At 38.7% G+C, this 27,483-nt stretch overlaps 2 protein-coding genes across 2 annotated transcripts in view; one reads left to right on the top strand and one right to left on the bottom strand.

The window, feature by feature from the left end:
* LOC109831276 (protein FAR1-RELATED SEQUENCE 5-like) lies at window positions 8,077-11,886 on the bottom strand. The gene is made up of 7 exons (XM_020398608.1): window positions 11,639-11,886; window positions 11,408-11,532; window positions 9,801-10,680; window positions 9,453-9,711; window positions 8,814-9,374; window positions 8,460-8,682; window positions 8,077-8,408 (listed from the first exon to the last, which is right to left on the bottom strand). The coding sequence occupies exons 1-7, from the start codon at window positions 11,884-11,886 to the stop codon at window positions 8,077-8,079; spliced, it is 2,628 nt and encodes an 875-aa protein (XP_020254197.1).
* Window positions 23,158-27,483, top strand: part of LOC109831275 (NAC domain-containing protein 91-like) — a 7,330-nt gene continuing 3,004 nt past the window's right edge. The window contains exon 1 of the mRNA XM_020398607.1: window positions 23,158-23,634. Within this exon, the coding sequence (XP_020254196.1) occupies window positions 23,161-23,634 (474 nt within the window). The 5' untranslated portion in view covers window positions 23,158-23,160. The remainder of the gene's footprint in view (window positions 23,635-27,483) is intronic.

Genomic DNA, 27,483 nt, shown 5'->3' with positions numbered 1-27,483 from the left:
GTGGTCTTTCCCCTAATGAATACAATAGAGTCTCCACGTGTGCAACCGCATACGAAATTTGGGAAAAATTATGTGTCACACATGAGGGAACACCCCAAGTTAAGGAGTCTAAGATTAGTGGACTTATGCATGATTATGAGCTATTCAAAATGCTTCCAAATGAATCCATTGATGCTATGTTTTCCCGTTTTACTAATATCATCAATGAATTACATGGTTTAGATAAGCAACTATCTATTCAAGAGATGAACTACAAGATACTTCGTTCCTTAACTCCGGCATGGGAGCCCAAGGCTACGGCCATCGAGGAGGCTCATGACCTCACTACATTAGCTCTTGATAGTCTTATCGGAAAGCTCAAAGTGCATGAAAAGAAGCTCAAAGGGAAGGAGAAGGAGGAAGTACCATCACGTGAAGTTGAGGAACCATCACCAAAGTTGAAGACTATAGCTCTCAAAGGAGCTAGTGACAACTCATCTTCGTCATCGGAGAGTGAAGTAGATTTTTCTAGAGAAGTGGCTCATCTCTCTAGAAGAATCTCTAGACTTATAAAAATGAACAAAAAATTCAATCCCCGATCTAATAACAAGTTTTCATCTCGTGTAGGAAAATGTTTTGAGTGCAATGAACCGGGTCACATCGCTAAGGATTGCCCCAAGCTCAAGGAGAAGTACATGAAGTACAAGAAGAAGAAGGCTATGTATGCCGGATGGGAAGAATCCGAACCAAGTGATTCGGATAGCGATGAGGAGGGAGCCAAACTTGCCCTTCATGACCCAAATGTTTGTTTCATGGCAAATGAACATGAGGTAATATCCGAGGCCGAAAGTGAATCTTTCTATATGCAATGTGATATAGCTATGGCATTAGAGGAGTTGAACTTTGAATTTAAACGAATGTCTAAAGAATACTCCTCTTTCAAAAAGTTGCATGTCTCTTGTGATATTAAGCTTGAACAACTAACAACCTCTCTTGCTCTAAAAGATGAATTGCTAGGAGATCTCGATTTCGAAAATAAACAATTAAGATCAAAAATTGAAAGATTAGAAATTGAAGGTTGTAGGACTAGACCCACTCATGTCTATGCCAATCACCATGGTAGAAATAGGTCTTATGGCTCTCACACTCGTGCATACAAAAGAAACTTTGTATGTACTTATTGCATGAGACATGGACACATTTCTACTCATTGTAGAGTTAAAGACAATGAAGATTTTTATGGTTTAATATGGGTACCCAAAGGCACCAAAACTACTAACCACCAAGGACCCAAGACATGGGTACCTAAAGCTACAACACCTTCGTCTTCTTCTTTTGTAGGGGACGTCACGGCAACGACGTAAGGAAATGTGGTACCTTGATAGTGGTTGCTCACATCATATGACGGGCAACAAAGAGTTATTTGCAACCCTATCAAGGATTGAAGGAGGCAACGTCTCCTTCGGTGGTGGTGAGAAAGGTAAAATCATTGGTATAGGTTCTATTGGTAAGAAACCCTCACCCATTATTGAAGATGTCTATTTAGTAAGTGGTTTGAATCATAATCTTCTTAGTATTAGTCAACTAAGTGACAAAGGTTTCGATATTTCTTTTAAACCGGATAAATGCATCATTAGTATGAATGGAGAAATTGTTTTTGTTGCATATCGCAAGTCTAATGTTTATATCTTTGAGATGAATGAGTTATTGAATCAAGATGTGAAGTGTCTTGCGGCCATTGATGAAAACCCTTGGATTTGGCACAAGAGACTTGGACATGCAAATATGGAGTTGATATCAAAATTGTCTAAGAAGAATCTTGTGAAAGGGCTACCTAACTTGCACTTCATAAAAGATACAATTTGTGAGGATTGTGCCAAAGGTAAACAAACAAAATCCTCTTTCAAATCCATCCATGAGGTATCAACTTCTAAACCTTTGCAACTATTACATCTTGATTTATTTGGTCCTATGCGTGTCACTTCTCTTGGAGGAAAACACTATGTTTTTGTGATTATTGATGATTTTTCTCGTTTTACATGGACAATTTTTCTTGCAAAGAAAAATGATTGTTTTGAAGAATTTGCTAATCATATTAAGAGAATTGAAAATGAAAAAGAGTTGAAAGTTGTTAAAATTAGAAGTGATCATGGTGGTGAATTTCAAAATGAATTCTTCTATGATTTTTGTGCTCATCATGGTATAACTCATATGTTTTCCGCTCCGAGAACACCACAACAAAATGGTGTTGTTGAAAGGAAAAATCGCACCATACAAGAGATGGCACGCACTATGTTAAACTCTTTTGATTTACCAAAATATTTTTGGGCGGAAGCCGTTAATACGGCATGCCATGTTTTGAATCGAGTTTTGATTAGACCAAAGCTTAAGAAAACTCCTTATGAACTTTATTATGGGAAAACTCCTTTCATTGGCTATTTTCGTGTTTTTGGTTGCAAATGTTTCATTTTAAATACGAAAGACCACCATGATAAATTTGATTCCAAAATTGATGTTGGTATTTTCTTGGGATATGCACCTCGAAGTAAGGCTTATAGGGTCTTCAATAAACGAAGCCTCGTTGTTGAAGAATCTATAAACGTTACTTTTGATGAGACTAATGTTTGCTCTCGAGTTATTTTGCCTAGAAAAGATGATGATGAGGATATTGAGGGAGGATTGGACTTCTTGCAAATAAATGACACTCCCTCCATAGAAGCTCATAAAGATATAGATAGCTCTCAAGATCAAGTTGAACCTCGAAAAGCTTGGAAATTCACATCAAATCATCCAAAGGAGCAAATCATTGGGAGTCCTTCAAAAGGAGTTATTACTCGCTCAAAAGCCTTGAGTGAGTGTGGTAACATTGCATTCTTATCTCACATAGAACCTAAAAGAATTAATGATGCTTTAAATGATGAATTTTGGGTTTTAGCTATGCATGAAGAATTAAACAATTTTCAAAGAAATGAAGTTTGGAAGTTAGTTCCTAGACCAAATAATGCTAGTGTTATTGGTACAAAATGGGTTTTTAGAAACAAACTTGATGAACATGGCATTGTTACTAGGAATAAAGCTCGTTTGGTTGCCCAAGGATACAATCAAGAGGAGGGCATAGACTATGATGAAACCTTTGCACCGGTTGCAAGGTTGGAATCTATTAGGATGTTTTTGGCATTTGCTAGTTTCAAAAATTTTAAACTCTTTCAAATGGATGTTAAAAGTGCCTTCTTAAATGGTTTTATAGAAGAGGAAGTGTATGTTGAGCAACCCCCCGGTTTTATTGATCATGATTTTCCAAACCATGTTTACCGGGTACACAAAGCTTTATATGGGTTGAAACAAGCTCCTAGAGCTTGGTATGCTCGCCTCTCTAGTTTTCTTGTTGAAAATGGTTTTTCAAAAGGAACAATTGATAACACTCTTTTTGTAAGAAAAAGGAAAAATGATTTCATTTTAGTTCAAATATATGTGGATGACATTATTTTCGGTGCTACTAATGAATCCTTGTGCAAGGAATTTTCTAAAGTTATGCAGGATCACTTTGAGATGAGTATGATGGGAGAGCTTACATTCTTTCTCGGGCTCCAAGTCAAGCAAACTAAGGATGGGATCTTCATTTCACAAAGCAAGTATGCAAAGGAATTGGTGAAGAAATTCAAGTTGGAGAATTCCAAGCATGCGCCTACTCCCATGAGTACTAGTGTTAAGCTTGATGCGGATGAGAGTGGTGAAGATGTGGACCAAAAACTATACCGAGGTATGATAGGTAGTCTTCTTTATCTCACCGCTAGTAGACCCGATATCATGTTTAGTGTGTGTGCATGTGCACGTTTTCAAGCATCTCCTAAAGCATCTCATTTAATTGCCGTTAAAAGAATCATTAAATATGTTAATGGTACTTTTAATCTTGGCTTGTTTTATCCCAGAAGCACTTCTTTTGATTTATATGGTTTTTGTGATGCCGACTTTGCCGGATGTAAGGTAGATCGCAAGAGTACTAGTGGAACATGCCAATTCTTAGGAAATTCCCTTGTTTCTTGGGCTTCCAAGAAACAAAATTGTGTTGCATTGTCCACTACGGAAGCGGAATACATTGCCGCCGGCTTATGTTGTGCTCAAGTTTTATGGATGAAACAAAGTCTAGTTGACTATGATTTGCATTTCCAAAATATTAAAATCTTTTGTGATAACACAAGTGCTATAAATATTTCCAAAAATTCGGTTTTGCATTCTAGAACTAAGCATATTGACGTGCGCCATCATTTCTTACGCGATCATGTAGAGAGACAAGATGTATCCCTAGTATTTGTTGACACAAAATCTCAACTAGCGGATATATTTACTAAGCCTCTTGGAGAGGATGATTTTTGTCGCATAAGAAATGGTTTGGGCTTATGCACTATGTGAAAGTTCTACATTGCTTGCTTGACTAGTTGTATTTTGCATTTAGTATTTCTCTTTACCCCATTTTTTATGGTGACAAAGGGGGAGAGAAATCACAGAGTATGACTGCGTGTCAGTGTGAGACAATGAGAAAGCTGTTCCCCAATGATAATGAGCTCTTGCAAATTCAACAAAGCAGTTTCAAATGTTCTGGTGCAGGGTGTGGACATCGTGTAAGTACCTGTAACGATGCAAACAGCTGCATGAGAAACATTGTGATGATACACCTAAAACATTAACACAAATGTGGAGTAGGAAAGATATGCATTTGCTTCCCCTTGCTGTTGATCCACATCAGCCTGAGATACCACAAACCCAGTCTCCCCAAATTTTATTCAAGAACGTTGATAAGATCTGATGAGACTGTTAGCCGAAGAAAAATGATGAAAGACAGTGAAGCGGCAACCAAGCTCAGCGATGTGTACCCCACAGAACTGAAAACCTAGTTTTTCTCTTGGCCTACACAGGATACTAGAATGAGACAGTGGAAATGGCTAGATAGTTGTTCAGGGCAACAGTTGAATCTGACAGTCACCGTGACCCTTGCTAAAAAGAAACTTGATAAACAATTGAAGATGCTGCCTGCAGTAGATGAATGTAAACATAAGAAAGTTGAGGTGACGAAATAAGGGAGATGCCGGGAAGGAGGCAAAGAAAAGAGGATGTGAAGCCTGCAACGTCTCTTCGCTCACCATGGGTGCAGAGGTATCTCACATTACTGCCTAGGCCAAAAGTCAGCTGGAAAGCATCATATGGAATTGGTACATAGAAAAAAGCAAGGCATTCAGCTGATGATTCTGATGAGAGAGGATTTCCGTTAAGTTCTTAAATCTTTATGAATGCTATTTTATTTGATGTGTCAGACTCACTGTTTTTACGTATTTACTCCCTTTATTAAATTGAATATTGTTACTGTTTTTCACGTTGAAGTGGTTTTTAAGTGGAGACAAATTGAATGTTTCTTACTGGCTTAAGACTTTCCTTCCTGATGCAGGACATTGCAGGGCAAATTTAATCAGCATATTGTCATATTTGAACACAGAGAAAAAATGGAAGTCGGAAAAATTCTCCTCTTAGCATTCTTCTGCAATGTTGCAGACCCCAACCGTAAGTTATCTTCCTTTATTCTTTTTAAAAACAATTCAGGTACATCTTATTTACAAGTTTTATGTGTACAGTTTTGCCAACATTCATTCACACAGATGAGGCCCAATGAGAATGAGATACAGTCGTTTTGCTTCTCGGCCATGGAGAGCCATATCTCTCTCTCACAAGAACGTTTAATGAAGATTGATATGGTAAAGAATTCGAAGATAATTATTTTCTTCTTTAGCCAATTTAACTAGTATCTGTTAAATCTCTGCATTAAATTTCCACAACCATTTAGGTCTCTTCCCCATAAATGCCGTTTGAGCATTTCTTACATGTGTGCTATGCGGCCTAAGAATCCAAGTATGGAGCTGTTGACAATAGCAAACAACTGGCCCAGACTATAAGGAAAAATACCAAGGTCGTCTGAGGGTTTGCCCGTATGTTTCCCACCCTTGTATGCTACTTTAAACATTACTGGCGGAAATACAGTAATACATTGAATCTGCATTACTAAATTGAAGCGCGGATTCACTATATGAAAGCAGATTCACTCCAGTTGAAGCCCAGATTCACTCTAGTGAATGCAGATTCACTACTGTGAATCCAGATTCACTCCAGTGAATCTAGATCCACTAATGTGGATCCCGATTCACTACTGTGAATCCCGATTAACTACTGTGAATCCCGATTAACTTCTGTGAATCCCGATTCACTACTGTGAATCCAGATTCACTACTGTGAATCCAGATTCACTTTAGTGAATCCAGATTCACTATAGTGAATCCAGATTCACTAAAGTGAATCCAGATCCAATTTAGTGAATCCTGAATCACTATAGTGAATCCTGATTAACTAGCGTACGAGAAATCAAGATTCAGTAGAGTTAGAACAGTTGAACTAACTCTATTAAATCCTATCGAGTTAGATCCAATGAATCGTGATTCACTGCAATGGATACTGTTTCCATATAAACAACCAAAACAATTTGTATATTACATTAAACATTATTCTATAATAATTTGGATTTGTTATGTGACACTGATTACTTTTGATTAAACAACACCAGAATTTTGTGAGATATTTGGCAGACAAGAAACATCACAAGGCGAGTGAAATAATTACATTAACGCCTGACAGACTTGAGATGGAGTGGAGAACGACCAAAAATACATATGATTGTGGTATTTTTGTCATGAGACATATGGAGACCTACATGGGCGGTGGTACAGCAAATTGGAGCTCTGGTTTTCATAGAGAGGGTGTAAGTGTTAAACTAAAAATGTGTTGATAATTTACAGTTAGTCTTCTTACTTAACTGTTGTTCATATCGACAGGAGCGATTAAAAAATCAGCTACATAGACTGAGGTCTATATACTGTTGCCAAATTCTTACTGAACCACCAAATGAATTGGCCAAAGAAGTAATTAGCAAAGCCCAACAGCACCATGCTGAGACTGGAAATATCAAAAAAGAGAAGAGGAAGACCACAAGATGATCTCAAAGAAAATGATAATCTGTAATCACCATAATTTACAATGTTGAAGTTTAAAGTTATTGAGTACATTGTCACTATCTGTTATTTCTAGATTTGTCATAATTTTCAATGTTGAAGTTTACAGTTATTGAGTACTATATAAGAATAGATTTGTCATAATTTCGATTTCAGCAGAGATTGGGAGATATAATCCAATTTTTTATGTAACATACAATAAAATAATCATACTTATTGTGGATTGTATGTATTTAATCTGGAATAACTGTTTGGCCATTATCTTAAGTTGAATCTACTCGATTCAAATGAGTGGATCGAGATTCACTGGGTGAATCTTCTCGATTTAGTTGAGTGAATCGCGATTCACTGGGTGAATCGACTCGATTCAGATTTAAAACCCTCACTTTCCTAACTGAATCGAGTAGATTCACCCAGTGAATCGCTATTTGAGTAAATCTCAACCTCAATTCGAGTAGATTCACCCAGTGAATCGCTATTTGAGTAGATTCACTGGAATTCACATGCTATATGAGTAAATCTCAATCTCAATTCAATTTAAAACCCTCACTTTCCTAACTGAATCGAGTAGATTCACCCAGTGAATCGCTATTTACATAACTGAATCGAGACGATTCACCCAGTGAATCGCTATTTACAAAACTGAATCGAGTCGAATCAACCAGTGAATCGCGATTCACTCAACTGAATCGCGTAGATTCACCCAGTGAATCTCGATCCACTCAACTGAATCGCGATTCACTCAACTGAATCGTGTAGATTCACCCAGTGAATATCGATCCACTCAACTGAATCGCGATTTACAAAACTGAATCGAGACGATTCATCCAGTGAATCGCGATTCACTAAACTGAATCGAGTAGATTCACCTAGTTTATCTCGATCCACTCAACTGAATCGAGTAGATTCAACTAGAGTGCACATCACACAACGTAACCATGTAATTAATAATCTAGTAAGTATATGTAGTTAATAATTACACAATTCGGAAATTTTAATAAGAAATGTATTTATAAACATGTGTTTGAAACAAAATATGTCGACTAAATTAAACATCACTTTGCTGTATTGTTTTCTTTAATGGGCATGTCCGTGCGTCATGGAAATCGATTTTTTTGCACATATTGCAAAGCCTTGGCACCTTCTTCTTCCGTTGACTAATTGATTTCTCATAATCACCAACAATTCTCCGTCCACACCCCTTGTTTCTACCTTCAATGGGAGGTTTAACGATCACTTCCGCTGGTATTTTTGAGCCAACAAAAAACTCCATTACATCATTTTTGTTCTGTGTGTCAGATTTCCAACTAGATTCACGCAAACTGTGCTTCAGCTCCTTCAACTTCCCTTCCAGGTAGTCAAGTCTCTCACCATCTAAACCTGCCAAACTCACACAGGATTGGAAATCATACCATATGTCATTCAACTTACGATTTGTAACTTCAATTGCATAACATTGTTCTGATATTTCCTTGAACTGCAATGAATGCCTCATTTCAGCACCTTTTGTCCATCGGTTCACAACAAGATGTCTTGGTATTTTTGATACATCAGCTTGGTTAAGTGCAAAAAAACCATGTTTACATACTATACCCATTTTCTCAAACAGCCTACACGTACATTGAACGTCATTGTTCAAATAAGTGTGTTTCACCTAAAATTAAAAAAACAATGTATATTAGCACCGATTAAATAAAGAAAATGACAAGTCATTGTAATGGTCACTAAATCTCGATTCAGTGATGTGAAATTTTTATTGTTTCAATCTCCATTATTAAGTTTTACCTCAAATATTTTTCCATGTCTCTTTTTGTCCTTTAAGGAAAAAATCTTCACAACATCTTCTTCTGATATACTGTCGATGCTCATATCATAACAGGATGACATTATCTCTTTCTGTACCTCATAAAACATTGTTCGAGTGTACAACTCTGCTGCATCCCTCTCCAATAACAATGGCGTGTCCATTCTTGGCATCGACTTCGTTCCTTCATAGTTTAATCTTGCGTTTGTATGCCTTTGCTTCTCCATAGCACTCTCGTATCGGAGATAAAATTCTGTCAATGTGTCAGATCTACGGTTGAATTTGTCAAAGAAACTGTTCTCACTCTCTGATATTGATGTAGTCCGCAATAAACCGGCCATTGGATCATCAGCATAATAGGCTGGAATCCATGACTCCCGAATGTTATACAGTTCACACAACCATTCATTACTTTCAAGCTTATATTCTTTCATAACATCTTTCCAACCGACTTCAAATGTTGCTGGATCTATATCTATACTCCAAATCAGTGCATTGATCTTCCTCTTGAAATCATCCATCTTCGAAATGCATTTTGCCAACTACAATATAAATATATAACGAAAGATTCAGTATTTATCTAATGAGGATTCATTATATTTGAATGCATGATTCATTACCTTTTGGTTAAATTTCTTCATTATGTGCCACATGCACAAGCGGTGACGTGCTTCTGTAAAGACAGTTGGTATAGCTTGCTTCATGGCAGGGCACTGATCTGTAACAATACACTTTGGCTCGCGAATCATGCATTTCATGAATACCTCAAAAATCCAGACATAGTTATCAATGTCCTCTTTAGCTATCAATCCTGCTGCAAATACAACACACTTCTTATAATTGTCGAGACCAGTAAATGGAACAAACTTCATGTTGTACCTATTGTATCACATACAAAAAATATAAGATTCACTATGATATATAATTACAATATTGAAAATAGTAAGAGATTAACTATAAAATCTTACTTGTTTGTGGAATATGTAGAGTCAAATGATATCACATCTCCAAATACATCGTAATTTCTTCGACCAATAACATCTGCCCAAAAAATGCGAGTTAATCGACCACCTTCATCGACTGCATAATCATAGAAAAATCCATCACTCATCTCCTTCTTAGCCGTGAACTTCTCGATGATCATTTGAGCATCTCGATCACCAATATAAAGCTTCACATCCCTACTCCAATTTTTAAACTCGGTACAGGTAGCACCAACATTAGAATAACTTCCACACAACTCTTTAGCAAAGTTATATGTTTTGTTAGGCCCCATGTTGGCTTTTGCTCCATCAAATACAAGTTTCTTATGTGCGAGACCGAGAACTCTATTTGACTTCAAAAATTGTTTCCCACTACCGGAGACCAAAGAATGAGAATGCTCTTCAACAAATGAGAGAACATTATATCCTTTCAAACCATCAAACTTAAATACGACCTTAGCTTTGCAACCACATCTACTAGATACAGTTCTCCTTCTCTTTTTCAAAATGCTACTAGACTCATCAATATCAACATCCATCTTTGATTCATTGCTGCCAGCTCTACTGCAAACAATGTGTTTAAGAAGAACTGTACCGTCCTCATGTTTCTTCTCCGTATGCCGTCTGATCTCAAACCCACTTTTACGTCCATACTCTCGGTAAAACTCTATACCATCCTCTAGTGAGCGAAAGCTTTGGTTTAGATAAGGTTTAACTTCAGCTTCAACCCGAGGTTTCCAATACATACCACCACCTGGTGATTCAAAAGGAATAGAGCTAACTTCGTCCATTCCATCTTCTCCAAAATCACTGTCCGATGCATTTATAACATGTGGTATGTAAATTTGTTCATTGCTGCCTACAACTGAAAATAAAACACCATCAATCATATGTGTTGATATACTGAATCTGGATTTACCGCTATCCATTTAGATCAAATGAAAACATCTTACAATATAAAAATTACTTGACTTATTCTAACAAGATCAAAGAAAATGGAAAAAATTTAAAACCCTCACTTTCCTAACTGAATCGAGTAGATTCACCCAGTGAATCGCTATTTACATAACTGAATCGAGACGATTCACCCAGTGAATCGCTATTTACAAAACTGAATCGAGTCGAATCAACGAGTGAATCACGATTCACTCAACTGAATCGCGTAGATTCACCCAGTGAATCTCGATCCACTCGACTGAATCGCGGTTCACTCAACTGAATCGTGTATATTCATCCAGTGAATATCGATCCACTCAACTGAATCGCGATTTACAAAACTGAATCGAGACGATTTATCCAGTGAATCGCGATTCACTAAACTGAATAGAGTAGATTCACCCAGTTTATCTCGATCCACTCAACTGAATCGAGATAAACTCAACTAGAGTGCATATTGCATAATCCAGACCACCAATATTTACCACTATCCATTTAGAACAAATGAAAAAATCTCGATTCAATGCATCAAATTCTCCATTTAAAACTCCATAAAATGTTTAAGAATGTAAGCTACAAGATAATAAGTCATATGGCTAAGTTTTTAAATACTGAATCTAGTTCCATTACAATGAAAAAAACTAGACCATGCACACCTGAATTCAAGCTCTCCATTTCAATCTCCATAAAATGTTGAGCAATGTCCAGCTGCTGGACTTCGAACAAGAGAGCTGAAGAACGATGAATGAGAGCTACTGGACGTTTTCTCGATGAACGAGAGCTGAAGAACGATGAACGATGAACGAGAGCTGCTGGACGATTTTATATATATATATATATATAAAGAAAAGGAACCCACAATTCTTCGTCTACACAGGGGAACTCACTTAGATACTCTGGGCTTGCACATTGCCACTTTAAGAACCACATCGGTTCCTGACCTTCCCCTTCCCCACTCGAGTTTCACTAACTTGACCGTCAGAGGAACCGCGAGGGAACCGGTCCCCGCCCTTTCACGGGTTCTTCTTGTCTGTGCAGCATGACCATCAAACCCCCGTTCAAGAACCTCGCATAAAGTCAAGAAGGGAGCGACCTCTCCATCACTCTCCCTTACCTCGTCCCGGCGAGGACCCATGGGGACCGATCTAGTTCCGGATCAGAACGGATCCCAGCTCGGATCCGATTGACTGTTTGGTCCTAGTCATTAACAGTTTGACACCCACTGTAGGGCCTCTCCTCTTTTTCGAGAAGACATGCCAAGTTCTAAACAAGGGTTTGATTCTACTCACCCTGAAGAACAACATTGAAGTTGCATCATCTAAGCTAAATGAAGTCAGGATTTGTATCATTCAAGTTAAGAAGGGTTAGCTTTGGCTAAGAAGAACCAACATAGGCGTAGTCCTCGAAGGCCTCAGCGACTTATCTGAGGAGTGTTTACCAAGCACACCATCTGCTAGATGGTAGAGTAATCTTCAACCCCCTAGAAAACCCTCCAGAGGAAGACACACCATAAATGTGGTTGTCTTTCTTAAAAAACAACCTCGGCTTCTAATCGCCATCACAAAATAACTCTGGCCAGAACACATGATCCGATCAAGCCAAATATCACTTAAGCTCCAATTGACAATAGCTTATATGAGCATAGGAGCAGTGATTAAGTCTGTGATAGGCGCCTTGGACCATGAGGATTCTTTGAAGGAAACTTCCATATACCAGGGATGAGTTTGTGGGAAAAGCTTAGGGCCTATCAACTGATTGTATTCTCAGGAAGAATAACCTTGGCCCTTCAACTGACGCCTACACCACTAAAGTTGCCTAAGCTTTGGTGGTCAAAACACCCGACCCGCATGATCCCCATAAGAGAAAGTTCTCCATTCATAGCATGGTCCAGCCCTAGTGCTCCCGAAGCTCCTTCGAGAAAACCGTTGTGGTTTGTTAATTCCAAGGAATACAATATTGGCTGGTGGATTCTCTCTCCAAGAGAATTTCCACCACAAAGGTACCATGTATCTTATGGTCGTGCCCCCAACCCTCACGAACCCGATCTAGAAAACGCCATTCAACATGAGTCGTGGCGTCTGGGCAGTTCCTTTTGCTAAAAGCCGGTATGCCAATCATCCGCCTTCAAGGCCTTACTGATGGTTCAGACTCAAAAGAAACCTTAGCTGATGAGATGACAAATAGACTTTTGACTCATCTTCATCTATCATCGAGTCGTCCGCTATGGTAAAGGCAAAATCTAACTAAAAAGGCTCTATATCAGCGGCCTTATCCGCTACATACTGCATTTGAAACAGAGACAACAGGATCACAAGTGATTCAACCTTCTTGAGCGTCGGATGTCTGCAATGGATACTTTCCATAAGCATGTAAATTAGAACTAATGAAATCTTATCAAATATGAATTAACTCTTATCTCGCAGGAATCAAGCCTTTACTAGGGACGAAGACCTAGGCACCCACGCAAGCCTTAGACACCCAACCTCAGGGTTGTCATTCAGCCTTAAGGCTGTCAGACCTAGTCAACTCTCAGGAGTTCTAGGTATTCGACTCCCCAGTCGAATTTTAAGCCCTTGGTACTTCTTCAGAGTAAACCCAAAGCATAACATATGGTCGAATCCTCTAGTACAACTCGACCATCATGGCTAATCAAAAACACAGACATCCAAATAAGTCCTGGGCAACCCAATATTAGGGTTGGCATGTCAACAAGCCCTTGGTACCTCTTCAGGATAAATCCAAGGCACAACCCTATGGTCGACTCCCACTGTCGCCACTTGACCATACAGGGATTACGAAGACCTAGGTACCCAACCTCATGATTGTCATTTAGCCTCAATGCCGTCAAAGATCTTGTCAACTCTCAAGAGTTCTAGGCATTCGACTCCTCAATCGAATTTTAAGCTCTTAGTACCTCTTCAGGGTAAACTCAAGGCACAACATATGGTCAAATCCTCCTGTACAACTCGACCATCATGGCTAATCAAAAATCCAGGCGTCCAAATAAGTCCTGGACGACCCAACCTCAGGGTTGGTATGTCAACAAGCCCTTGGTACCTCTTCAGGATAAACCCAAAGCCTAACCCTATGGTTGACTCCCACCGTCGCCACTCGACCACACGGGGGTTATGAAGACCTAGACACCTACGTAAAACCTAGGCATCCAACCTCATGGTTGTCATTCTGCCAAAAAGGTATCCATAAACCTAATGTATGAATATTAAGTGTATGACCAATACTTAATTGATCTAAAAACTTAAGCAGACATCTGTCAAGTTCTGGTCAATTAAACGCTCAGCCAAACTAAGGCATCAGGTGAACTAGTTGTCATAAGTCCCCAGCACGAGTTGACACATTACAACTAACACACTTCAGTAAACATTTCAGATAAGAACAAAGCTACAAAGCTAAAGAAATATAAATAATGAAGGCAAGTTCAAGAATGTAGACAAAAGTTAATTTTTATTCAATAAGAGTAAACTTCATTACAAACTTCTCTACGAAAAAAAAGAAAATAAAAAAAAAGAAAAAAAAAGAAAGAACAGACATGCAGGTCTTCAAAGCTCTCGACTAGATCCGAGAGTTGGACTTGGCGGTCTCCTAGTGGTAGCAGTTGCAGAAGATTCCCCAAGGGCCCCAACAACAGGCTCGACCTCATCGTCACTCGCTGATAAATCCAACCCGCCTTCACTCTTCTTGACATCTCTTAACAAATTAAGACAGCAGGAGACGCGGGAAGGATAGAAGCAGTCTAGAGCAGGATGAGAGTTGTGAGGCACTAGAGAAGCGAAGTAGTCGACCCTGGCCTTACATGCCAAAGCCACTTCGACCCTTCCCAAGAGGTCATGACACCAATCTTCGACCACCCTCGTTTTATACTGATCCGAATCTAGATGAACGAGTCTGTCATCTAGTTCTTTGACAAGGGTCGTGGACGTATGAAGCTATGATTGCAGCTCCTCAAAGTCCCTCCTTATCTTCTCAAGGGATAGGCGACTTGATCGAGCCTCCGCCTCAGCCTCAGCCGTGACCTTGCGACGCTTCTCGGACTCGACCTCCGCCTGTAGACGAACTATCTCCCTTTGAAGATCCTCGATGGTTCCCACATGCTTGGAGAACTAGATTCGAAAGCTCTTAAGGAGCTCTTCCTTCTCATCCAGACTCCGACGCCAAGCGCCTTCTTTGTGAGCCAACTCGCCTCCAAGATAGTAATCATCTTCTCTGCCTCCTCCTTAGCTAACTTCTCCTTCGCCAGATTTTCTTAGCATTCCAGGGAACGTTCAAGTCGATTGAACAAAGCGTGCCCCAGCAAAGTCCCCCGAGCCAAACAAGCTTGAAGAGCTTGGTGTATGCCAACACTTAGCATATCCTCCAAAATCCTCCCGCTAGCACCATTCTCCATCTGGTTTGACAGAGTTCCAGTTCTCCCCTCAATGCTGTCATCCACCTTAATCGGCTCCTTGCCAGGATGATGAGATGCCTCAGGAATAGTACTAGGGCCGACAACATCCTCCTTGACCGCTAGGTCTATTGTCTCCCTACCAGAAGAAGACTCGTCTATCCACTCCATATTTTCCAAGCAGTTAAGCTGAGTTACCAGTGGACCTATCCCAGTTAGTTGGGGCCCCACAACTAGTTCGATTGGGCACCACCTCTCGACCCTTTCCCTCCCCCTCAATTTAGAGGTAATTTCGGTTGCTTGAGGCATCAAGACAGCCACCTCCTTAGAGCTGAAGGCCTCCCTCAGCTTCTTATGGGGTCTAGTAGTAGAACTCGATCCCTCAGTCCCTTCATTCCTCTTGCGACTTTCCGACAACAGAGGAACGAAACTCGCCCTTGCCTGGAAGCCAGTGGAAGATAAGATCATGGATATGCCCACCGTTTGAAGAGACACATCATCAAATAGAGCATCGCTCTCCCGTGACCCAACATAAGAATGGACCTTTTCCAGGTCCATCATCTCGAAATCACTAAGGGTGACTAGCCTCAAAGCGTCTTCATTCACATCCAGCCAGCCCGAGCAAGCGAAGACGTTGTCGCCACCATAGACCCACACAAATCTCCTCCTCTAGTCCTCATCCAACTCCAAAGAGATAGAGACAACCTGGAACTCACCACGATAGTGGTAGAAGTAATGTGGGTCCTTCTCAGCCGACCTCACGCTGATTAGATGTCCAAGCAATCTCAAGCTTGGTTGGACTCTAATATGGTCGCAAACGATGATGAAAGCCACCAGAATCCCCACAACATTCGGATAGAGCTGGGAAGGAGAGACCCCTAAAGTGGTGTGCACCTCCTTAATAAAAGGGTGTAAGGGTAGTCGTAAGCCATGCTCCAAGTGGGTCAAATATAATGGCACTCGACCCTCGCCATCATAATACACTGGCTCGCTCATCTCCGGCGCTGCCAAGGTGAGAGTCCGGGGCATATTGTATTAATCATATAACCCACCAGATTGTCCATATGGACCCTCGAGCGGATAAGTAGAAGAATATCGAGCCTCTCCTTACTATGGCCAGAGGTTAAATCTTGAGAGGCCATGGAATACTTTTTCTTAAAAAAGCTTGGAGGAATATCAGGAATTTGTCAGAACGAAGGTTCGTAAAAGAACTCTCTTAACATCAAGAGACCATTTATAAGTTTTTGTAGAAATGCATGGGAGGATTTCAAAGGACGCGGTGATTTTCAAAGCAACCAAGTCAGATCCACTTTGGAATCTAAAGCAGTTCATTTGAAACACAAAACGCCGCCCTCATTTAATGCCCGACGTTCCAATACTCGAAAAAAGCGGAAGATCCTCCATTATGTCCATAACGTTTTGTTTCCCAAAATGACAGTTCAGATCTTTGATAACGTCAGCCATGAAAAGAGGAGTCATGATGGGTACAAAAGGATGCTCGATGATGTCAGCCACGTCTCTAAGACGAAGAATTCTTAGTTTCTCCTCCTCATCAGCTTGTATTGATCAGAGTATATCTTATTTCACTTGGACCCGACTAAAAGTTGACTTCAAACGAAAAAGGCTAACTGTTATGGTGTTTATTAACCCAAGATACGGGTATTTACAAAATGATACAATAAGAGTCTTAGCAAAATGACCTCAACCCACTTAAGTGGCCCAAGCCCAACAGAAGCCTCGCCCCCGCCGACTCATCAAGTAGACATTCTCTCATGCCGACGCGAAAGGCGGGATCAGTCGACCATATCGCCTAGGATGACCCACCTAGGGCAGTCGACCATTCACTTGGCCACTTATGGAGACGACTTAACAAACATTCCCTGCTGTCTGCTAAGTTGAAGACTCAACCCTGCCTCAAGCCTCTCCCCCAGAGCATATGTCAGTATTTCAGTCCACCTTGGACAAGCCTTATCCAGATTTTGGCTTGATGGTCTCCAAGACTTGTCAGCTGCCCACGTGCCTTCTACCACGCTCTCAAGCACTTCTCGAAAAATATGGAGACACCCTCTCCCGTATTGAAGTAACTTCCCCTCCAGTCGCCAGCCGACACCTATAAAGTGAAGGATGACTCAGCATGCCAGCGTGCCTTCTGCCACACTCTCAATCACTTTTCGAAAAAATGTGGAGACACCCTCTCCCGTATTGAAGTGACTTCCCCTCTAGTCGCTAAAGTGGCTAGCCGACACCTGTAAAGCGAGGGATGACTCGGCTCTTAGCCCGCACGTCATCACCGCCTCCCTATGCTAGGTTAGAAGTGACGTATTTTGATCCCTGCGATGGAGATATATACATGTATATTCCTAACCTCAAAGGGGGGCAAGACCTAAGAAAAAAGCTCAAGCTAAGGCTTTCTCTCTCTCTCTCTCTCTCTTCTCTCTCTCTAAAAAAAGAAAAGGAACCCACCGTTCTTTATCTACATAGGGGAGCTCACGTAGATCCTTTGGGCATGCACATTGCCACTTCAAGAACCATATCGGTTCCTCACCTTCCCCTTCCCTACTAGAGTTTCACTAACTTGACCGTCGGAGAAACCACAGGGGAACTGGTCCCCATCCTCTTACGGATTCTTCTTGTCTGTACAGCATGAACATCAAGCCCCCGTACAAGAACCTGACATAAAGTCGAAGAAGGGAGCGACCCCTCCATCACTCTCCCCTACCCCATCCCGACGAGGACCTAGGGGGGACCGATCCAGTTTTGGATCAGAACCGATCCCAACCCGGATCTGATTGATTGTTTGGTCCTAGTCATCAACAATGTAGAAGAGTCATAAGGTGTAGAGATAGGTTTAGAGTTATGAAAATTGAATTTGATCAGTATTTTTTCAATACTATGAGAAAGACTCAAGGATAGTCATCTAGTGTCTCTAGAGATTTTCATCCCAAGTATCATGTCAGCAAGACCTAAGTCTTTTATGTCAAAGTTCTTGGAGAGATAATCCTTAACCTTTAAGATTTCTTCAAATGTTGTTCCAAAGATAATGATATCATCAACATAGAAACATAGCATGACATAGTCATTGTTTATCACTTTAGAATAGACACACTTATCGTGTTCATTCACAATGAAGCCATATTGTGCAATGACTCTGTCAAATTTCTGGTGCCATTGTTTAGGAGCTTGTTTTAGACCATACAGAAATTTAACAAGTTTGTAGACTTTATTTTCCTGACCTTTGGCAATAAAGCCTTTAGGTTGATTTATATAGATTTTTTCATCTAAATCACCATTTAGAAAACCAGTCTTGACATCCATCTGATGTATGGTTATCTTATGAATAGCAGCAAAGGCCAATAATACTCGGATAGTTGAGATTCAGACTACAGGAACTATGTATCAAAGTAATCGATGCCTTTTTGCTGAGTATAGCCTTTAGCTACTAATCTGGATTTATATTTATCAATGGAACCATCTGCTCTAAGTTTTTTCTTGAATATCCACTTACAACTGACAGGTTTACAACCTGGAGGTAAGTCAATGAGTATCCAAGTATAGTTTTTCATTATTGATTTTATTTTATTATCAATGGCTTCTTTCCAGAAAGGAGATTCAGGAGAATCCATTGCTTCCTTAAAGGAGCTTGGATCACCTTCAACAATAAAAGTAAAGAAGTCTTCTCCAAAATCCTTTTGAATCTTACCTCTTTTACTTCTTCGAGGTTCAATATCAAGAAGCTGAGAAGAACTAGAAGATGGTAAATCAGAAGGAAAAGATGATCTAGGATTTTATGAGATTTTGGATTTGAATGGAAAAATGTTTTTAAAGTAGACTGCATCTATAGCTTCAATGATAATATTATTGGATATGTCACTGATTTCAGAATTAATGACTAGAAATCTATAAATATTACTATCTAGTGCATATCCAATAAATATAACATCAATAGTCTTAGATCTAATTTTTTTCTTCTTAGGTTCGGGAATAACTATCTTAGCTAAGCAACCCTAAACCCGAAAGAAGTTCAACCTATGAGTTCTCCCCTTCCAATATTCATAAGGAGTTATATCATAAGATTTATGGGGAATCCTATCAAGAATGAAGCAGACAGAAAGAAGAGCTTCACCCCAGAGATTTTCTGGTGCTCCTGAACTGAGTAACATACAATTCACCATGCCCATAAGGGTCCTGTTCTTTTGTTCAACTACCCCGTTAGACTATGGTGTATAGAGAGCAGTTACCTCATAAAAATACCATACTCTTGGCAACATTCAGACATTTCATTTGAGGTATACTCCCCCCGATCAGATCTTAAGATCTTGATCTTCTTTTCAAGTTAATTCTCAGATCCAGCTTTATACACCTTAAACCTATCCAGAACTTCATCCTTAGTTCTGAGAAGATAGGTGTAACAATATCTGGAGTGATCATGTATAAAAGTCACAAAATATCTCCTACCCCTCGGGTGAGAACTCGGTTCGAGTCACACACATCACTATGAATTAATACGAGAGGTTCAAAGTTTCTAGTTATATACTTAAAGAGTTTTTTTAGTGTGTTTCCCTTGAACACAAATCTTACACTTAGATGAGGGATCATGAGATGATTTGGGAATAAGATTCAATTTAATCATTCTCTGTAAAGTTTGAAAGTTTACATGTCCAAGTCATCCATGCCAAACATCACAAGATTCAACAATTTGAGCAACATGAGATTTAGGAATTTTATTAGAACTGGAATTGATTGTATTGAGTTCGAAAAGACCATTATAGATAAAACATTTCCCTATGAATACATTGCTCTTTGTAATTACAAATTTATTGGATTCCTTTATAATCATAAGTCCAGCTCTAAGAAGAAGAGATTCACTGATCAAATTACAGCGGAGAGAAGAAACATGACGAATGCCTTGCAGATTGAGAGCTTTTCCAGAAGTCATGGTGAGCTCTATGCATCCACTTCCTATTATTTATTTGGTGGAGTCATCTGCTAAGCTTATGCTTCCTCCATGTGATTCTTGGTAAGTTGAAAACTAAGAGCGATCATTACAAATATGAATATTAGCCTCGGAATCCAAATACCTATCAGTGGAAGAAGTAAAAGAATTTACAAGATAGGATAAAGAGGCTAACCTAAAGGAATTTGAATTTTTTTAATCATATTTACTTTATTAGATTCATTTCCTTTTGGAGCAGGTTTTTTCGGTTCCTTCTTCCTATAGAAGCAGTTTGGAGCCAAGTTGTTAGTTCTACCACAGACATAGCATAAGTTTCCATCAGACTTATAGTTGGAAGAATTTGGATTTGATTTGGAGGATGATTTATTGAAGGATTGCTGGTTTTTCTTGAATTTCTTCCCTTTGGGTTTGAAATTCTTAGATTTACACTTATCATCTATCAAGTTCACTTTAGCTTTCATTTCGGTCTTGGTTTTTGAATTTTGTCTATGCTGGTCTTCAATACGAATAGCCTTGAGGGCTTCAGTTAATGTTAGATCTCTTTGCTTGTGTTGGAGATCTCCAGCAAATCTAGACCAGGAGGGATGGAGTTTGTCAATCAAACAGAAAACTTTAATGTCATCAGTAAAGGAGTTTCCCTTTGATTGGAGGTGACGAATGAAATCTCGGAATTCATGAATTTGTTCATTTATAGGTTTGTCATCAACCGTCATGAACTTATCGAAGGAAGAGGAGGTGAAATGCAGAATTCCGGCATCGTCAAAACCATATTCTGGTTTAAGAGCATTCCATAGGTCTTTAGCACTTTTGAACTCATAATATTGGTTGTCCGCAAGTGCACTAAGAATCCTATGGCAATAATGATAGTTTATTTCTTTTGGTTTCATATGACTAGAGAAGGAACTAGCACCGGAAGCAGAAGTTGAAGGAGTAGGTTATTCAGGATCAAGAGAGTTGGAGGTCATAGGTTGAGATCCAAAGGATGAGGATTCAAAGGTGTCAATGGCAGATAGGAGACATGAGATGGTGAGCCAGTATCTCATCTGATTACCCCACCGTTTATAGTTAACATCGGTAAACTTCTCAGGTTTGACACTTTTAGAATGATTAGAGTTAGACATAAGTATGATTCAAGTTAACTAGTCTAGGTATTTGAAATCTGAAGGGAATGAAAGGGGTTTGTCAATACTAATCGACTAGTTACTTAGGAGTATGACTTTAAGGATGAGTTTGATGCTAAATTTTTTGTAAACTAGTAATATTAACAGAACAATTTAATTTTTTTCTTCGGATGAACAATAACTGTAAAATATTCCCGGATGAACAACAACAATTTTTGTGAACAGTAATAATAAATTCTTTTCCCATTCCAGATTAAAAAAACAACATCTATAAACTTTTTAATCTTTTAGATTGTTAGATATAAATCAAATAATTATGGTTATAGCATGCAAAAAACCAAAATAAAAGAAACAAGAAAATCTGGCCTGATCGAGAGCAGTCGTGTAAACACTACTCTAGAAGATTAATAACCCGTCTTTCGCCCAAAACGCAGAGGATCCCCTCTCCCCTAGCGGTAAAACCCCCCGGAATTGGCCGACCTCTATATTCGGGCGATAGTGAAGAGCTTCTGTTCAGATGAAGACGGTTGTCCAAAATAAAAGTAATAATAACCGAGAATTTTTAGAGAGAGGGAGAGAAAATAGTTCTTGTTTTACAGAAGAAAAGGAGAGGAGAGAAGTCTTGATTGTGATTTTACGAAGTGAGAAACCCTCTGTATTTATAGGGTTGAGCACCCCTCATAGCCGTTACAAAACCGCACGTTACTCGCAAAATTCGCGAAAACGCTCAGCCATTATGCAAATTTCCCGCAGCCGTTCCACACATTTTCAATAAGAAAAACATGTAAAAAAAGTTCGAAAAAAATAAAAAAAAAACACGTGCGCATACGGCGGGGCGAGGTGTATGCGCTTGTGTATGTTATGCAAAGCCCAAACAATTCAAAGCCCAAAACACCACATTCTTAGGGATTCTCAAATCCCAATGAGAGGAGAAGCAATTTAAACCTTCAACTATTCATCTCACTAAACAATGTGGGACTATTCATTGAAGGCAAAATTGCCTTTCCCCCCCTACAATGCCAACATTTTTGTAGTATCAAAGGTTGATGCAAGAGTTTTTCTTCTACTGAAAAGAGCGAAGTCCCTATTTACTGACAAGGGATATTTATATTTGATTGTTTAATGCTTCCGAAGGATCCAGTCCTAATTCCAAAACGTTTAAATGAAAATAAAGAGATATCCAAAGCTTTATATTCTAATCAAATATTGAGTTAAAATTAAGCATTGGATACACACATATCTTAAATTTTAAAAAATCGCAGCCTAGAAGATGGATATTTTAAACATCTCTCAACCTTTCAAATAGATTCTTGTTATTATTTTCTATTAAATTTATTCTAAGTTAATTCTCTGTCTCCTCTCTCATAATATTGATTGACAATAGCCAATGTTATTGGAGATATTTGCTAGCTGTTGTTGGTCATGGTCAAAATAACATCGAAATGTCATTGGACAAAAATTAACATTGTTAAAATTTATTATTGGTGTCTAGAACACAAATCAAATCTAGTCGTTCTATTTGATATAACATAGGACATTTGAGAATCTCTTTTAAAATATGTATATTTTAGATTGTTTAAAGTTAGAAAATAGTTGGAGAAAATATAGATGAGTTACCGGAAAGAGTTACAACATATAAAAGGACTTTCACGCAAACTCGCCAAGAGCCAATCACCCCAGAGTCCAGACAAAGGAATCCAATAGCATCAAAAATCGAGCCACTTTTGCTTTTCAAAAAGATCCTGTCCCCACATCACATCCATCGGATCCCCATCCAACGGTCAAAACCCCCACCTAGACGTGTCAACCCAACTTCTCTCCCGCTTCCAAGAACCCCACCTTCCATATAAATACCCAATTCCCTAAACCCACGTTCCGTCAATTTTCTAACGATGGACGAGACGCAGTCGATCCCCTTCCACCTCCTTTCTAACGATGGACGAGACGCAGTCGATCCCCTTCCACCTCCTGCCGTTAGGGTTCCGTTTCCATCCCACAGACGAAGAGCTCATCAATTACTACCTCAAAAGCAAGATCAACGGCAAGATCAAGGCCGCCGACGCCGCCGTCGTCCCTGAGATCGATGTCTGTAGATTCGAGCCTTGGGATCTACCGGAGAGGTCGCCTATCAAATCGAACGACCCTGAGTGGTTCTTTTTCGCGCCAGTTGACCGTAAGTATGCGAACAGTGGCCGGTCGAACCGGGCAACGGAGGCTGGATACTGGAAGGCGACCGGCAAAGACCGGTTGATCCGGTCTAGGGTTTCGCGTGAGAAGCCCGCTGTGCTCGTTGGGATGAAGAAGACGCTGGTTTTTCACCGGGGGCGTGCGCCGAAAGGATCGAGGACTAATTGGATCATGCACGAGTATCGAACTGTTGAGCCTGAGTTTGAGAACGGTGGCGATCAGGTGAGTATTTTTAGGGTTTCCCCTTTAATTTTACTCTAGTTGAGGTTCTCGTCGAATGTGTGATGGAAAGCTCTCATTTGAACGGATTGTGGACCAAAATCAAGTGAAAATTTTGATATATAGTAGTTGTAACCTGAAAAAATTGATTATAAAAAGTGTTACATTGATATGCGCTTGATTATGATTCTGGTTATGATATCTCTACCACCATCATCATGGGTGAATGGATGGGATGAGTTATTTTCCAGCATTTTAAGCATTCTATTTATCCTCTTTTGCCTTTATTTTAGGGGTAAAGCTATACTGAACCCCCAAGAACTTTCAGAGTCTGAGAGTAAACTCCCGAAAACTTTTGAAATCGTAATAACCTCCAGATAACATCTTGAACTGCAGAAAACTTCCAATTTCTGCATTTTTGCAGATAGCCTCATAAGTTCGAACTGAAAAACAACATAAAAAGGCATTTTGAAAGTTATTTGATGCTTAGTTTAATTTATCCAAAGATATTGGGCGTTTTCTGTTATTAATGGGGATTTAATGTGATTTTGAAAGTTATTGGGAGTTTACTACAAACAATGAAAGTTCTTGGGTGTGTAGTGTAATTTACCCTTTATTTCACTCAATCTGATGCTTTTAGTTTGATTTGACTGAGGTTTATATCATCTGTAGTCCTTCATGAGCTTTATATTCTATTATATATGGGAAACACTGCTTTAGTTTAATGATAGCATACATAAATGTCATCCAAAACCTTGACAGAAAGTGGTGAATATTCTATTGTGAATGAAAAAAAATTCATGTTCTTGTCTGTGTTATAGAAATTGCTTTAAATGCCTCAATGTGATCAATTTACTAATGCAATTCTCTACCATGATCAGGAAAGATATGAGCTACTTGAGATTCTAAATAGGGCTAATTGCAGATACAACCCCTCAACATGGGTGGAGGTGCATGCAAGAGAGTGGTGTCAAGTGACACCGCCCTATTTGATAAATTGAAAACACACAGCTTAATTCCTGACCAACTGCACAGTAACATCATTACTTTAAAATAAGTAACCTATTAAGGGGAGAATGACCCAAGCCCAAAAGAAAGCGATCCACATAAAGATGACTCATTAATTTAAAAGGTCAAATTCCAAGATACCATATACTAAAGTGAGCAATAAATTTTAAAAAAAAAAGAGAAAATAGATGTTATGTATTCATTGATATATTTGCTTATTAAGCAAGCATTAAGTTTACCAATTACTTTGGCTTTCGCATAAAGCTCATTTTGTTTGCAATAAAATTTTAAAAGAATCATTGGCATAATCAAACGAGAGATAAATAGATGAATGCTGACAGAGTAAGTTACACATAAAAGATGTATTTAATGGTATTTCAAATGAAGCTATTAAGCAACAATTTCAAGCACGTGAGGACATGTGGAGGTCAATTTTTATTGTATTTAGTTAAATGTATTTTTCATATCTCATTAAAGTTCAAGATACATGAGTGTAATATAAGTAATATAGCTTTCTTATATATATTGTGACACCACTACTATAAATTCTTGGCTCCATCACTGCCCCTATTTTGTGAGGTTGTGGCCACTGATATCCCTCACTATTTTTTTCCAGCTCATACACCCTTAAACTTCAAGCAGCATTATTTTCTAAGTTAAGTTGAAATGTCATGTAGGAATCACGTGATGATAAATTACTTTTGCGCATAGTTTAATTGGTAGAGAAAACTATATAGTCCCCTAAGTTGAGGTCAAAAAAGTAGAGCATATCAGATTTAGGGGGTGTAAGTGAGAATGAAAGTTTTAGCAGGTGTAAGTGGCTATTGGCTATACACCACGATATTACAGGGGAAATCTGCAATTAACCTTTCTAAATATAAACCTTGAAATGTTTGATTGCTCTTGCATCCAAATTTTGGTCTCACATTGGAACATCAATCATAACTATCTGAGCATTTATGCAACTTATATTGCGGCTCATTTTCAGTAGCGTGTGATAAAAGGTGCTATATGTTGAGCCAATATGTTTGGATTTGTTGATTTGGGGAATATTTCAAGATTACCTGTAAAACTCACCAAATTTCCTGATCTATGAGAAGATAGTAGGAGAGGGGAAGGAGCAAAAATGCCACCAGCAGCTTCCTCCCCCTCCTTTTCTTCCTGCTTAGTTGGAGTGGATTTTAATATTGCTTTTGTAATACACCTAAATGGCTAAACTCAAAATGTTATCATATTTATTCATGTTTTCTAATTCTTCAAATTCTTGAAAATCACATGTGCAATAATATGTTTTAGTGTAAGTTACTTGTAATGCACGTAAGCTTCTTTGTTTTATTTGTTGTAACACACAAAAGCTTGAAAAATGGTTGTTTCTAAGATCAGTAGTTACGCATGGGTGTCGTGCTCCTAAATGGGCATATAAATTCTCCAAATTCCAGATACATGAGATGATCTTTATATGAATCTTTTCTTTTGTCTAAATATATGTGGTTTTCACTCATAAGATATGTGCGTTGGTTGTTATCATTTATGGAAGAAACTATTTTGAGCAAAAGGCTCTATAAAATGATTATTTTTTTGTTAAAAAAAGAACAACATTGGACATATTGCATCTTATATAACTTTGATATAAGTGACAATTAAATTTTTTTATGTGTCAATTACGGATGGCACATGTGATATCCAGGCGGGCATGCCTTTTTTTTGTTGGAGGAAGTGGCTGACATATCGTAGGGGGTCCTTTATGAATCAGTTTAGTGTTGGAACTTAGTTGCTACTTTGCTTTTGCTATGCAATTTCTTTTTTTAATTTTTTCCCTGTTTATCCTTTGAGAAAATGATTGCATCTGTTTGGACCAAAATAATATGCTAATCTAGTTATCCTGGATATAGGTGCAGACACGGACATGAACATGGTTATGGACACGGACACAGTAGCTTTGTAAAATGTAGGATACGGGGACACGTGTGTGTGTATATATATATATATATGTATATATATATATAATATATATATATATATATATATATAATATATATTAGATTATTGAATTAAAATATCTATTACATTTATATGTTTCTTTCTATTATCTATAACAATTAAAAATCAAGTTAAATCAAACTACTACTAAGGTTTAACAACAAAAGTTTGTGAGATAATACGATGGGTATTGTTCAAACTAAGTAATGGGTTTTTGAGTTCAAAAAGCAGTTGGTTTTGATTCCCATATTACCAAAGAAACTAGTTTAGGGTATAACTAAAATCTGGTTTTTGCTTTGAACCACACGTGTTTATGTCGTGTCCGCGGAGAGTGTGTAGGACACGTGTCAGACATGGACTTGACATCCAGAACGCCGTGTCTGAGTAACCTAGGTAATGATTGATAGGTTAAACTTCAACCGAGACCGTTGCACATGAACTTATTTAACATTTATCACTTGTGTTCTATGTTACCTGGGTATTTCTATCATGATGCCGTACCCGTACCTGTACCCGACATGTACTTTTACCCAAACTTCATGGACACTCCTTGGGTATATGTATACATTTATTCAGACTTGCTCTCAATTATATGATATATGTTTTAATTTAAAACAATTGTCATACACATCTTTGATGTATATTTTACACTTCATCTCCATTTCATGAAAAACTCGGTAGCCATGGATCAGGTTTGTTTCAACCCATACCCAAGCTTAAAACTAAGATATAAGAGGGCCATTTGAGTGTCTAGTTCAAAAATGAGTAGCTTCCAATTTATAATCGTCAACATAATAAAAGAAACTTAACAATGTGATAGGAATTTCAATTCTAATGGTACACGAACTGAAATAATAGTGATAT

This window comes from Asparagus officinalis, chromosome 2, assembly GCF_001876935.1.
Source record: "Asparagus officinalis chromosome 2, Aspof.V1, whole genome shotgun sequence".
In the NCBI taxonomy this organism is placed as follows: Eukaryota; Viridiplantae; Streptophyta; class Magnoliopsida; order Asparagales; family Asparagaceae; genus Asparagus; species Asparagus officinalis.
The sequence above is the reverse complement of the archived record's forward strand: the minus strand, read 5'-3'. Positions and strand labels throughout refer to the sequence as shown.